The 14,242-nt window shown below is 43.2% G+C and overlaps 1 protein-coding gene across 2 annotated transcripts; it reads right to left on the bottom strand.

Moving 5' to 3' along the window:
* Positions 1-6,401: 6,401 nt before the first annotated feature.
* RPL38 (ribosomal protein L38) lies at positions 6,402-12,761 on the bottom strand. 2 transcript variants are annotated; one of them, XM_073682550.1, is made up of 5 exons: positions 12,629-12,761; positions 12,434-12,458; positions 11,373-11,433; positions 9,059-9,181; positions 6,402-6,468 (listed from the first exon to the last, which is right to left on the bottom strand). In XM_073682550.1, exons 2-5 carry the CDS (start codon positions 12,434-12,436, stop codon positions 6,443-6,445), a joined length of 213 nt encoding a protein of 70 aa, XP_073538651.1. In that variant the 5' UTR covers positions 12,437-12,458; positions 12,629-12,761; the 3' UTR covers positions 6,402-6,442. The 2 variants fall into 2 exon arrangements, with proteins under 2 accessions (XP_073538651.1, XP_073538652.1); XM_073682551.1 differs by having other exon boundaries at positions 12,534-12,641.
* Positions 12,762-14,242: the final 1,481 nt, after the last annotated feature.

Genomic DNA, 14,242 nt, shown 5'->3' with positions numbered 1-14,242 from the left:
TATCTGCAGTTTAACACAATGAATGCTGCAATCATCAGATTGTCTCCCTTGGACTGCAGCAGAGGCAACAGGCACTGGAGACCCAAGTGAGGGACCCCCGGGCTGCATGACTACTTTCCTAATGTCTGCCCTGTGCTATTAATGCATATGATGCTGTACTTGCATACAGGTATATATTCTATAGCTACATGTTTTTCTACAGAAAAGTTAAAAAAAAAAAAGTAAGGGCTTAGTTAAAGCTCCCACCCCTATATTTTAATATATATATATCCATACACACACACGTGCATCTCACTAAATTAGAATATCATCAAGAAGTTAATTTCAGTTCTTCAATACAAAAAGTGAAACTCATATATTATATAGAGTCGTTACAGAGTGATCTATTTCAAGTGTTTATTTCTGTTAACGTTGATGATTATGGCTTACAGCCAATGAAACGCAAAAGTCATTATCTCAGTAAATTAGAATACTTTATAACAACAGTTTGAAAAATGATTTTAAAATCCAAAATGTTGTCCTACTGAAATGTATGTTCAGTAAATGCACTCAATACTTGGTCGGGGCTCCTTTTGCATCAATTACTGCATCAATGTGGCGTGGCATGGAGGCGATCAGCCTGTGGCACTGCTGAGGTGTTATAGAAGCCCAGGTTGCTTTGATAGCAGCCTTCAGCTCATCTGCATTGTTGGGTCTGGTGTCTCTCATCTTCCTCTTGACAATACCCCATAGATTCTCTATGGGGTTAAGGTCAGGCGAGTTTGCTGGCCAATCAAGCACAGTGATACTGTTGTTTTTAATCCCGGTATTGGTACTTTTGGCAGTGTGGACAGGTGCCAAGTCCTGCTGGAGAATGACATTTCCAGCTCCAAAAAGCTTATCGGCAGAGGGAAGCATGAAGTGCTCTAAAATCTCCTGGTAGACGGCTGCGCTGACTTTGGTCTTGATAAAACACAGTGAACCTACACCAGCAGATGACATGGCTCCCCAAACCATCACTGATTGTGGAAACTTCACACTAGACCTCAAGCAGCTTGGATTGTGGCCTCTCCACTCTTCCTCCAGACTCTGGGACCTTGATTTCCAAAAGAAATGCAAAATTTACTTTGCATTTACTTAGTGTGTCAATGACTGCCTTCTGGACATCTGTCAAGTCAGCAGTCTTCTCCATGATTGTGGAGTCTACTGAAACAGACTAAGGGACCTTTTTAAACGCTTAGGAAGCCTTTGCAGGCGTTTTTTGTTAATGATTGTAATTTACTGAGATAATGACTTTTGTGTTTCCATCGGCTGTAAGCCATAATTATCAACATTAACAGAAATAAACACTTGAAATAGATCACTCTGTTTGTAATGACTCTATATAATATGAGTTTCACTTTTTGGTATTGAAAAACTGAAAAATTAACTTTTTGATGATATTCTAATTTAGTGAAATTATCTCTCTCTCTCTCTCTATATATATATATCTCTGTCATAACTGGTGCTTTAAACGGAAAAATAGTACAAATGTTTTAATAAGTGTGTGTATAATATAAAAAAATATATATATTATTCACACACTTATTAAAACATTTGTACTATTTTTCCATTTAAAGCGCATTATGATTGGTGTATGCTGTAAATAAAACTGGAATTTATTTCTGCCAAAATGAACGCAAGGTAAAAACTGCTAATGTAGAAAAAATAAAGTTTACAAAAAAAGTTGTGATAAACTGTCCTGCCCTCGAAGGACATCAGCACATCCGTCGAACTGCTGGCGGTCATTTCCCGGACGTAGCTTCGACAGCGATTTCTGCTGTCTTTCTTGCAGCGCGCTGGCGTCTTTTATTCTATATTTTTCCTAGCGGAAGCTGCCCGTAGAGTTATCGGGTCACGTTTAACCACAGCAGGGTTTCCAACCCCTTAATCAGTTAAAAGGCGTGACATAAGATGGAATATGTGCATGATTTGACATTGCTGTGCATTATGTCCATTTTATTGGGCGCTTTGTCAGATGGAATCCTCCTGAAGACACCGTGTGCACGGCCCTTTAATAGGATTCTAAGTTTTTGGCTTGCTCATGTGTAATGCAGGATGTAATGGTGATGCAGCATCCAGCACTGTGGTGGCGGCGACATCTAGTGGTGGTTTTCTCTATTGCAAATCACCCATATTTTCAAAAGACAGAATTATATGTAGTTTGTACAAGATCATAAGCCTTCAAGGGCAATAATGAGTAAGTTCAACCAAGGTTCATAGAAAGCCCCTAGTATAAAAATGTGATATAAGGGAGTTTTTGTATTAGTTTTACACACACAAGCATCAGCCATAGCACGATATGATGGTACAAACCAACAAAAGTGTTTGATGGAGCCAATTTGGGTAATGAGACCCAATATTGTAACTTACACCCATAGTACAGGTGGTTAGCTGACCCACATAATGTGAAAACGGCCTCATATGTCCATATTTTAACTTTTTTTGTTTAACCCCTTCACGACCGATGACATTTACAGGCTGTTTCCCTTCCTTTGATACAGGCTCACACCCTGAGCCCACATCTTCCACGCTGATGTAATCAGCCATCAAGTGCCTCTAACCGCCGTGGGTGGATCAGAGAAACCAGTTAAATTCTGCTGTCACTCACTCAACAGGAAGCACGTCATTGATCCCTCCCATCAGCACCTATCACGTGATGTCAAGGGGTTGTCATGACCGCCGGGGGTCTGCTGAAGACCCCCATGCCTGTCATCACAATCCTCTTGTGAACAGCGACCTGTGAATGATTTTTGCTATACATAGCAGGGCTTCAGCAATGAGAATATATATCTATCTATATCTATCTATCAAAAGCGAACGGATGATCGCAGCTTCAAGTCTCCTAAGGGGACTATTAAATACATTATAATGAAAGAAAAAAAAAGTTCAAATCACCCCCCTTTTGTCCCATTAGAAATACAATTTTAAAAAAAGTACACAGTTGGTATTTCCATGTTCAGAAATGTCTGATCAAAATATAAAAAATTAATCTGATCATTAATCACGAGGAAAAAAAAAAAAGTGCCAGATTTACAGCTTTTTGGTTGCCACTACATTGCAATAAAAAGGTAATCAAAACATCATATCTACCCGAAACCTCAACTCGGGGCACAAAAAAATATATATATTTTTTTTTTACAAAACTATATGTTTGGTATCTGCGTACTCGTATTATATCATATTGCCAGGCTAGTACAGTGGTTTTAGATCATTAGACAGACACTGCAGCATTTTTCAACATACTGTGTCATAGGTGCTGTCAGGTTGTAGCGGGTAATGCTGTCTAGTCCTATTGTAGTACATGGGATGGAGCTGCAATATCACCATGTGTGATGCTACACATGCTTTTTTTCAACAACATTAAACAACTGGATGAACATACTCCGAGCCCGGTGATGCCATAATTTTTGCCAGGGGTTGTATTCTGGAAGACAGCAGCCATGGTTTTCTAGTCCTGTGCAATGTTCACGTTGGTGTAGGCCTCAGTGCTCTTGCTACCAAAGTCCTTGGCGGTCGTTTCCCAGTTCAAGTACTTGGGGTTGGTAATATCGTGCCCTCTTAGAGATTATGAAAAACAGAATCTACTGCCTCTTCTAGACAAAATTTAAGTGCAAAATAACGGCATGGAGTAAACTCCAACTCTCTGTAGTGGGCAGGATAAATCTTATTAAGATGATGTTAATGCCTCCGATTTGATATATTCTACATAATGCTCCCATTTGGCTCCCGCTATCTAGATTCCATAAGATAAACACGCTTTTCAGAGATTTGATCTGGCATAAAGGGCAATTCAAAATAAGACTAGAAACTTTGCAGAGACCAAAAGAAGACGGTGGCCTGGCACTGCCCAATGCCAACATATGAAGGGATGGAAAGAAAATGACACGGGCAGTTCGGTCTGCAAAATTATTCAAAACACTGTGGGACAGGGGCCCCTTGTGGAAAGCTTGGAAGCAGGGAGGTTTGGGGGGGTCCCTCAGTATACCCTACATTGGACTTAATTTTCAAGGTTTCGTGTAAAGTCAAACAAAGAGGAGAGGTCATACACTTAATGTACATACCCATTTGGAATAATAACTTACTTTCAGAATTTGCCACATTAACAGAGTTCGGGAACTGTAAGAATATGGGTATACAGTACGTTCACCAGGTGATCGGCAATGAGGGGCTTAAACCCTTTGATTGTCTGCAAAAAGAGTTCAATCTACCTGCTAGTTGCTTCTACCAATACAGTCAACTCAAACATGTCTATAGAGCCCAATGTAAAGTGAAAGATGTTAAAACTCCGAGAGATGTGATATTGGCCACTCTGCTCAGATGGAGCAACGAAGCGGGGGGGGGGGTTTAATATCCAGTGTTTTCAATGACCTTCTCTTTGTCTTCCTTAAGAACTTCTCTCTGTTGGTTAAGCGGAAATGGGAGACGGATATTGGTGTTATCACAGATGAGTGGGCTTCGGTGCTGGAATACATACCTAATCTTTCGCTTAGTGAGCCCAAACGACTCTCGCAGCTCTACGTCATTCAGAGAGTGTACAGATCACCTGAAATTTATGTTTAAAATAGGTCTTAGAACTGATTCTGGATGCCCGAGGTGCGCCCAACAGGAAGCCGGGATATTGCACATGTTCTGGTCATGCCCGCGTTTACACATATATTAGGGAGCAGTTTTGGGCTATACAGAGTCAGCCTATGGATGCGTGGTGACTAGTAACCCCCTCACCTGCATACCGGGATATGTAGACGAGCGCAGTACTGTTGAGACTGGGAAACTTGCCATAGCGCGATTACTATACATGCCTAGAAAACTGATTGCTAAAAAGTGGATTTCTGCAACTCCCCCAACAGGCAGAGTCTATTAAACAAGGTGAGTCACTTATCATTGGAGAAAGGGGTATACCTCAAAAGGGATTGAAGTAAATATTTTGATAAACACAATGGGTCCCTGGCTTGGAGACCACCAGTTATCAGCCTCACCAGGGTCTTGTTTGATGTGTACCAGTTGTTATGGAATCACTACACATTGTGTTAAATGCCAAACGGCTCTGTGCCTTTCGACTTGGCTGGTCTTGATCGGCCTGATTTATTCTGTTTTGTGTGGACATATACCTATGATATGGTATTCTGAATAACATATGTTGGGTGGGGAGTTAAAGACATTGGTTGAGAATATTATTTGTATATGCGCAACTGTTATAAAATGAACAGTTTACTTACAAAAAAAAAAAAATCCTTGACGGTCATGTTTTCCATCTGCATACCCCCTGCACTAAAAAGTCCATTAAGGCTTCTGCTTTAAAGGGGTTATGCAGCGCCCGTCACTTCCAAGTCAATGCCGACTTCGCGCCTGTCAGGTCTCACGCATGCACCCTACAGGTGCACAATACCTGCATGTATACGCAGGACTTGGTGCACAGCTGAGACCCACCCACATACATGAGAGGTGTAGGATGACCTCTAACACCGCATCTATCAGATGCCCTGGACGAACACCTTTTGAAGACTGGCCAAGGAGCATGTGGCCACCTACACGTCTTACATGGCAAGTGCACAAGGACTGACATGTACTTGCAAGGACCTGTGTGACTGACTCCCCATCAGAGAAGTTTTACCACGCAGTCTGCTCTCCCATCACATATTTAGCCGTGCCTCTCGCAGAGCGGGCAGTCCTGTAACCATACAATGCCAGAGGTTTTTATAGGAAAGCTATAGAGATGGTGATATGGAACATTATTTACCCCCAGATGCATTTTATGGGCAAGTGCCCTTTTATGATGTCAGTAAGAGGAGCTGCTCCCACACCTACAACTGCTTTCACATGACGGATGAGATGCATTTAATGAGGCCAGGAGTCAGCTAGATTACATTACTGGTACATAATCACTGAGACTAGTGGCATTCAGATCCTAAAAGCAGCTCATGCCCAGCGGTCACAGCAATCCATGGCTGCCAGCGGTACCCAACAGACATCGAAGTTCTCTCATATTAAGGACATACACTTAAGAACTAGAATACCCCTTTAAGTCAACCCTTTTCCCAATGACGAATAAGGGCATAGGAACCTTCATAAGATTGTAGTGGCTGGCCAAGATGAACTTCACCGTGGTCATCCCATATACCCACATCTGTACCCCATTGATAGTGAATTATGGCCATTAACAAAACTTTAAAAAGCAGTATTATAACCCTCAGCCACCCACCAGTCCACATTCACTGCTAAAGAGCTGAACTTTGATGGGTGTCCTATGAGCCAGTTTTCTATGGGTATGTTCTCATCTCACTAAAGAATCACCTGTACCATCCCTTTAAATCCAGTGACACCAACATCTAATGCCTTGTGCCCGCAGCAGCACCCCTCACCCATAATCACAGGACAGCAGATAATTTTTTACATTTTTATTGTACAAGAGGCCAGAGCGAATTTACTTCAGTTCTTTCACGGACAGACCTGCAACAGAAAAGAAAGAATGACATAAGATGGAGCAGAACTAGAGAGCAACGTACAAGAGACCCACCGACACTACATCTGATGTAGCAGAGACAGGTCACTTCCTACCTCACATAGTGAATACCTGCAGATGCAATGCAAAGATGACCGGTGGTGGGAGACCAGGACTAATGCCATTTATAAAGATGCCCATATTATCCTGCTACATTGACTGCACTATAAAAATCTGCCGCAATTCTTGTGTGTTTCCAATCAGCATAAATAAACTGTACCATCTGAACATGGCCTACAATGTGCAAGCAGGGCTGTGGAGTCAGTAAGCCTAACCTCCGACTCCTCAATTTCCATGACACCGACTCAGACTCCACAACTCCGACTCCCTCATACACGGCTCATGTTTAAGTGATAAATTTACTATAGCACAGATTCATCTCAGCTAAAAGTCTAGACCCTTAGATCAGGAATAGGACAGACATTTATAGGACATTTCATAACTTTCCCAAATTCTTCAGAAAAAATATTCCCCACAAACTGCATTGAACTACTGTACCCAATTTATTATATATTTTAGGAGTTGGTCCATTTTATACCGACTCCGATTGAGACTCCACCAAAATGGACACCGACTCAGACTCCACAGCCCTGTGTGCAAGTCTATACTGGGTATGTGAAAAATCACAGATCATATCCGTGCACAATCCAAGTGCGCTTCGTTTTTACCAATATAGCGGGTAGGAGACAGGGCGGTGGAGTCAGAGTCGGTATAAAATGTACAGACTCCTAAAATATAATAAATTGGGTACAGTAGTTCAATGCAGTTTGTGGGGAATATTTTTTCATAAGAATTTGGGAAAGTTATGAAATGTCCTATAAATGTCTGTCCTATTCCTGATCTAAGGGTCTAGACTTTTAGCGGAGATGAATCTGTGCTACAGTAAATTTATCACTAAACATGAGCCATGTATGAGGGAGTCGGAGTCGTGGAAATTGAGGAGTGAGTTGGAATCGGAGGCTTGGCTTACCGACTCCACAGCCCTGGTAGGAGAAGCAAATTTAATTTGTGCATAAGACAAAATCATGGACTGTACAAATGGTCACAATGACCAAACCCCAACAGAAATCTGTCCATATTCCCCCCCACATACGAGAACCCTTTGCTGTGCGCACATTCTGAGTATGCAGTAGGGAAGATCCCCAAGTACATGTCCAACATAACCATACCCACCTTTTTGCCACAGGGAGGGTCTTTGTGGCCTCTATTGAGCTGGTAATCATTTGATTTAAGTTTTAAAACTATTAAGATTTTACCTTCCAATAAAATAAAAAAAGTTCTATTTTTTTTTAAGAAAATGGGCAACATTTGCCACTGTATGGATATACAGGGACAAAAATTAATGGCGCTATAGAAGTGAATAAAATAATAATGTCACTACAAGGCTTCCTATGCAAGTCTTACAGATGCTCAGATCTAATGTGCACAGAACCGAAGGGCAAAAGGAGAACTCTGCCAAGATTTACCCCTCTGATGCCTCTCCAGTGCCTCTTCCAGCCTCCCAGTATCGCTCCCAATCATCCTCTTAGGACAACTGTTGCATAAAGTTTCATTTAGAAGGGTGTCATTCAGGGCTGTGGAGTCAGTAAGTCAAACCTCCGACTCCTCAATTTCCAGGACACTGACTCCGACTCCACGACTCCGACATACATGGCTCATCTTTAAGTGATGAATTTACTGTAGCACAGATTCATCTCAGCTAAAAGTCTATATCCTTAGATCAGGAATAGGACAGACATTTATAGGACATATCATAACTTTCCCAAATTCTTATGAAAAAATATTCCCCACAAACTGCATTGCACTACTGTACCCAATTTATTATAGTTTAGAAGACTGAGTTGGTCCATTTTATACCGACTCCACAGCCCTGATTGTGGCACAGTTGGCTTAGCTAAAAGGGAATGAATGGAAACTTTAAGGGCGCAGACAGATGACCGGACTACTCGGGCGAGGATCACATCGAAATACATGCTGTCATGCTCAGGAGAGCCGACAACCAGTCCAAGGGGTCCATTGAGTTGAGATCCTCAGGCTAGTAAGGCAGTCTGTGTGCGCCCTGAGGCTGATGGCCCGCTGGTGAGTGATACATTATAAGAGGAAATACTAGCATTTCTGTCAATCGATTCGCAGGACCCTGTCCAGTGGCCATGTTTCCTTTAGACGGGAGCCCAGAGAACCACCTCCCACGAGACTGTATCCGCGGCAGAGGATGCAGTCAGGTAGGCGTGGTCCTCAGAGCTCCCAGCCGATAGCCAGAGATTAGTCACATGGCCGACGGACCAGGTTCTGAAATCAATTTGCATCAACTTGAGTAATTACAGAAGTCCCTTTAAAAGGGGTCTGTGGCCAAGATACTGAAATACCAAAGGCACCACAAAGCATGACCATGAAAGCTTGAGCAGCAGGGAATGGTGAAGACTCCTATAAAAGTAATCATAAGATATGTTCGGTTACAATAGGAATCTCCCTTTTACATAAGTATTTTCTCATCATAGCTGTACCCGCCCCAAGTACAGGGCATCCGTGCCCACTCACCAGGAGGTAGGGACTGCTTGAGCTTCTCTGCCTTCTCTTTGTCTGTGATGACCAGTGTGTACAGGTATTTGCTGCAGCGAACCTTGAACTTCACATTGTCCTTGTTCTTCTTGATCTTGACAGCTGTACAGAAGACACTAGAGTAAGTATCTATATAGTCACACAGGAAGTGTTGTCATAGTGGCAATTTAGCTGGGGGCACAAGACCCATGATGTGCATGCAATACTTCAGGTATACTGCCACCTGTGGTTCTTCCACTACTGGACAAGCCTTTATGACTAGCTCATCTGCGCAGACTAGCACGGCTCACCCAATGTCAGGGTTAGGCTATGTGCACACGATGCGGATTTAATGCGTTTTTTCGCCGCAAAAACGCATGTAATAGGTCTGCCATGTACTGCAATGCAAATCCACATGTGCCGTGCACATCATGCGGAAACTTCCGCTGCAAATTCGCATTGCAGTAAAAACCGCAGCAAGACCAATTCTAGTGCAATTCCGCTGCGAAATCGCCGCCACTTACTTGCATTGGACCACATAAGATCTGCATGACTACATGTAGTCATGCGGATCTTATGCGATTTAATGCGCGGATGGTGCCCGGGTCTGAAGAAGAGGAGACTCTCATCCGACCCAGATGCCATCGTACCTACAAGTTAAAAAAAAAAAAAAAAAAAAAAAAATCAATCAATCACACTCACCGCTCCGGCGCCCCCCGGTCTCCTCCCGGCGACGATGCGCTCTCCTCGGCTCCCAGTGGTGATCTGCAAGGACCTTCGGTGATGTCATTTAGTCAGCTGATGGTCACACAACCATCACCTGACCGCTGACGTCATGGAAGGTCCTTTTACATTACCGGTACTCGCCACGGAGCCAGCAGCGATGCAGGGAGCAGACAGAGGCCGTCAGAAAGGTGAGTATAAGGTTATTTTTTTACGTTCTAATTAGTGTTGAGCGAGTATGTTCTATTAACCCTTTCGCCGAGTATGCTCGGGCCGAGCTCCGATTATTTACAGCTGCTCGGTGATCAGGTTAAATCGCTCCTGTGTGCATGATTTGCAACTGTTTGACAGCCTTATTACATGTGAGGAATGTGTAAGAAATAGACATTCGTCTCATGTAATAAAGCTGTCAAACCGTTGCAAATCATGCACACGGGAGTGATTCAACCTTATCACCGAGCAGCTGTAAATACTCGGAGCTCGGCCCGAACATACTCGCTCAACCCTAGTTCTAATTCTTTCTTTTTTTTTTTTAACATTATGTTGGTCACACAATATAAATCCATGCTGGTTGCATGGATTTATATTGTGTGACCAACTTTCAAGCACTTTTCCAAGTGATGCTAAAATCACTTGGAAAAGCGCATGCTAAAAACATTTAACAAACGCTTGTCCCAGGCAAAAAAAACGCATGTAAAATCCGCATGCGTTTTTTCTGCCAGGGAGATGCAGAAACGCTCAGGAAAAATCCGGAGCATTTCTACATCGTGGGCACATAGAATTATGTCCCCAGCAGTCAAGTGACATTGATAAAGAAGCTAGTTGCAAGTACGCAAACGTCATACTTGCGGTCATGTAATGACTGCTCAAACCAGTCAGCAGAGAATTCCAAACAGCGTATAAATTACAAGCCATCCAATCCTGAGAATTAGGGTCTGTATCAGATTTTCCTAAGCAGAAGGGTGCTCAGAGTCCTGGAGCGGGTCCATTCAAATGCAACATTGATCCCAAATTCAGACTTGTGATTGCATATCTTAGCAATTTGCCATCCCTTTGCTCATTTAGGACAACTCTACACTCCATATTAATAGGGGTAGTCCGAGATTGAGATTATTTTCCTCCTAGGCATGGATCATTTCAACAAAGTGGAGGCATACTCTCCTCACATCAACCCCATGGTGACAAGGCAGCTCTAGGAATGTCTGCATCATCCAAATATCACGACTGCTAAAGCCCGTGCCTGTGTTACCAGTCAGGTGACATCAGATAAACATCCAATGATGAACTCTTCTACTCACCTAGTAGCTGCAGCGGTCCTGACATCCAGCTTCCGGAAATGGCCCTGACTATTGGAGGAACCTGCGCTGAATCCAGGAGGGTGACGGGAGGCAAGCATGCCTCCTTATGTCATTCTGATCCAGGCCTAGAGATTTTTGTTTTCTCAACGCTGGACAACCCCTTTAAGGACTCATTCTCAAGAAAGGTTTTCCAAGGAGGACAATTCCTTTAAAGTTAGCAGTTTCAGCGATCCATTGACAGACCTCTACATTCAGGACTATGCCTAATCCCCCCGCAGCCCGCCATCACTTACACTTGGCATCCTTTCTCCTGGCTGTCAGCAGGAAATCTTTGATCTCTTCAATTTTGCGAGGCTGAAACAAAGACACAAGTCAGATATACTGGCAGTATAACAAGTGCCACATTATACACTGGATCTGTGGCTTTTCCACAGATCCACTAGCCCGCCGGGGTACAAGTCCCAGCATCCCAAGCACTACGAGCCAAGAAACAGGTGATCCTGGGAGCTGTGGTGCAAGACTGGCCTTACTGAAAGTCATTTACATACTCCCACCATGATAGACTGAGACTTGTAGTGAAAGCAATAATATCCACCCTGACAAACTACTACAAAGCCCAGCAGGTTAAAGGGATTTCTGGTTTCAGAAAAAAAAAAATAAAAAAAATACACAAACACAGCTTTACCCATCCTCCCCAGGTCCAGCACAGAGCCTTTGCTGCTGCTCATGGTGTATGATATTGTCTGCAACGCTGATGTCACACCGACAGCACTGCAACCAATAAGTGAGCTCAGTGTCGCGTGCCATCAACTACACTTAATGATTGGCTGCAGACATCAGCGCTGCTGACAATAACAGACGCCATGAGCGGTTGGGATTCAGCTCAGAGCCCAGGGAGGGCGAGTAGAGCACAGCAGCTGGAGGTCAAAAGGTTTTCCCAAAATCAGAAACCCCTTTTAAACTATCATTATAGAACTCTGGGCTTGTAGTCCACCTTCAAGCATATGCCAATGGGCTTACTTGATCACATATAGCTTGCTCAGAAAGGGACTACAGGTCCCAGCATACCCTACAACATATTACTTCCACCCAATATATGTTGCAATTTGGACATTGCGGCCTATGGCAGTGACAATTGCCTAGTGTACTACAACTCCCAGCATAAGCAATAAGAATATTAGATGATAGGAAGAGAAATAAAATAAGTAATCGCCCTCCCAAATCACACTACTACCCCAACATGCGAACAACCACCAGATATCTGCTAGGAGTCACTATACACAGCTAAGCACTACCACTCCCATCATCACCACGTTCTCCTCCCCTCCACATTACTAGTGATGGGTGCACTCACCATGCTGCAGCTGCAATCCAGGGACCTGGGGAGACACAAAAGTCAGCGCTGAACACATCACATAACCTTCAGCCAGAAAAATAACCCCCGTATCACCCACCCGAGACCGTGGGGACAACCCCAGCCACCACCACCCTCCGCCTGCCACCACCAGACACCGAGGATGGAGACGGATCCTCCGCGGCCGCCACTCACCGTAATGTCGCCGGGAACCAGAAAGGAAAGGAGCGTCACTTCCGGATGCCGGGACTTAAACCCAAAACGGCGGCCTGAGAGGATCAAACTACTAAAGGAAACGCGAGTGTACCCGGAAGTGAATGTGAGACCTGCGTCACGCGTCTGTAATAAGCACATTTGTCAATAAAGTTGTTAGAGAAGTAATAAGATGATTATTATTATTATTATTATTATTATTATTATTATTTTTTATTATTTAGGACTAAAGAAATAAATCTGTTTATAATACATAGCCATGTGAGAACGCTGTATTATTTGTTGCGGCTGCTTTCCAACATGTGGGATTTTTACTTTCTGTAGATATTGAGTTTTTTTGATGAACGAGTTGTAGTTATTAACCCTTTCACGCCGCGGCCCTCTTCCGTTTTTGCGTGTTTTGCTTCCCTTCTTCCCAGAGCCATAACTTTTATATTTTTCAGTCAATATGGCCATGTCAGGCCTTGTTTTTTGCAGGACAAGTTGTACTTTTGAACAACACCATTGGTTTTACCATATTGTGTGCTGGAAAACGGGGAAAAAATTCCAAGTGCGGTGAAATTGCAAAAAAGTGCAATACCACAGTTGTTTTGTTTTTTTTACCACGTTCACTGAATGCTAAAACTGACCTGCCATTCTTATTCTCCAGGTCATTACGAGTTCATAGATATCAAACATGTATAGGTTCTTTTTTATTTAAGCGGTGAAAAAAAAATCCAAAGTTTGTTAAAAAAAAAAAAAAAAAGTTTCCATTTTCCGAGAACCGTAGCGTCTACATTTTTCGGGATCTGGGGCCGGAGGAGGGCTTATTTTTTGCGTGCTGAGCTGACGTTTTTATTGATTCCATTTTGGGGTAGATCCGATGTTTTGATCGCCCGTTATTGCATTTTATTGCAATGTTGCGGCGACCAAAAAAACTTAATTCTGGCGTTTTGATTTTTTTTCTCCTTATGCCGTTTACCGATCGGATTAATTCTTTTATATTGATATATCGGGCAATTCTGAACGCGGCAATACCAAATATGTGTATATTTGATTTTTTTTGTGTGTGTTTTTTGAATGGGGTGAAAGGGGGGTGATTTAAACTTTCATTTTTTTACATTTTTGTAATATTTTTAAAAACATTTTTTTTACTTTTCACTTGTTTCAATAGTCTCTATGGGAGACTAGAAGCTGAGATTATCTGCTGATTGCCTCTGCTACACACAGGCGATGATCAGATCGCCTGTGTGTAGCAGAAATGCTCTCTTGCTCGCTTGCTCATAGCATCCCAGCAATGACAACCACAGGGATCTCCTGCAGACCCCGGGTTGTCATGCCAATCCATCGGTGACCCGCGATCATGTGATGGGGTCGCCGATGGACAGAGCTAATGACGCGCTTCTGGCACGATCTTGTTAAATGCCGCTGTCAGAGTTTGACAGCGGCATTTAACATGTTAACAGCTGCGGGTGGATCATGATTCCACCCGTGGCTGTTAGGGGCACATGACAGATGTACAGATCATCTGTCATGTGCCTGGAAAGGTGTGGGCTCAGCGCCGGAGCCTACACTAAAGGGGGGAGACATGCAATGCGCCGTACATGTCGTGAAAGG

This window comes from Phyllobates terribilis, unplaced genomic scaffold, assembly GCF_046119375.1.
Source record: "Phyllobates terribilis strain yellow unplaced genomic scaffold, ASM4611937v1 Scaffold_5__5_contigs__length_657084704, whole genome shotgun sequence".
Taxonomy (NCBI): Eukaryota; Metazoa; Chordata; class Amphibia; order Anura; family Dendrobatidae; genus Phyllobates; species Phyllobates terribilis.
The sequence above is the reverse complement of the archived record's forward strand: the minus strand, read 5'-3'. Positions and strand labels throughout refer to the sequence as shown.

What these genes read in the sequence shown, in the direction of transcription:
- RPL38 (XM_073682550.1), bottom strand. An exon ending in CAGGAGAAAGGATGCCAAGT is followed by an intron (nt 9,182 to 11,372) that starts GTAAGTGATGGC and finishes TCTTCTGTACAG; the next exon opens with CTGTCAAGATCAAGAAGAAC. An exon ending in CAAGCAGTCCCTACCTCCTG is followed by an intron (nt 6,469 to 9,058) that starts GTGAGTGGGCAC and finishes TTTCTGTTGCAG; the next exon opens with GTCTGTCCGTGAAAGAACTG.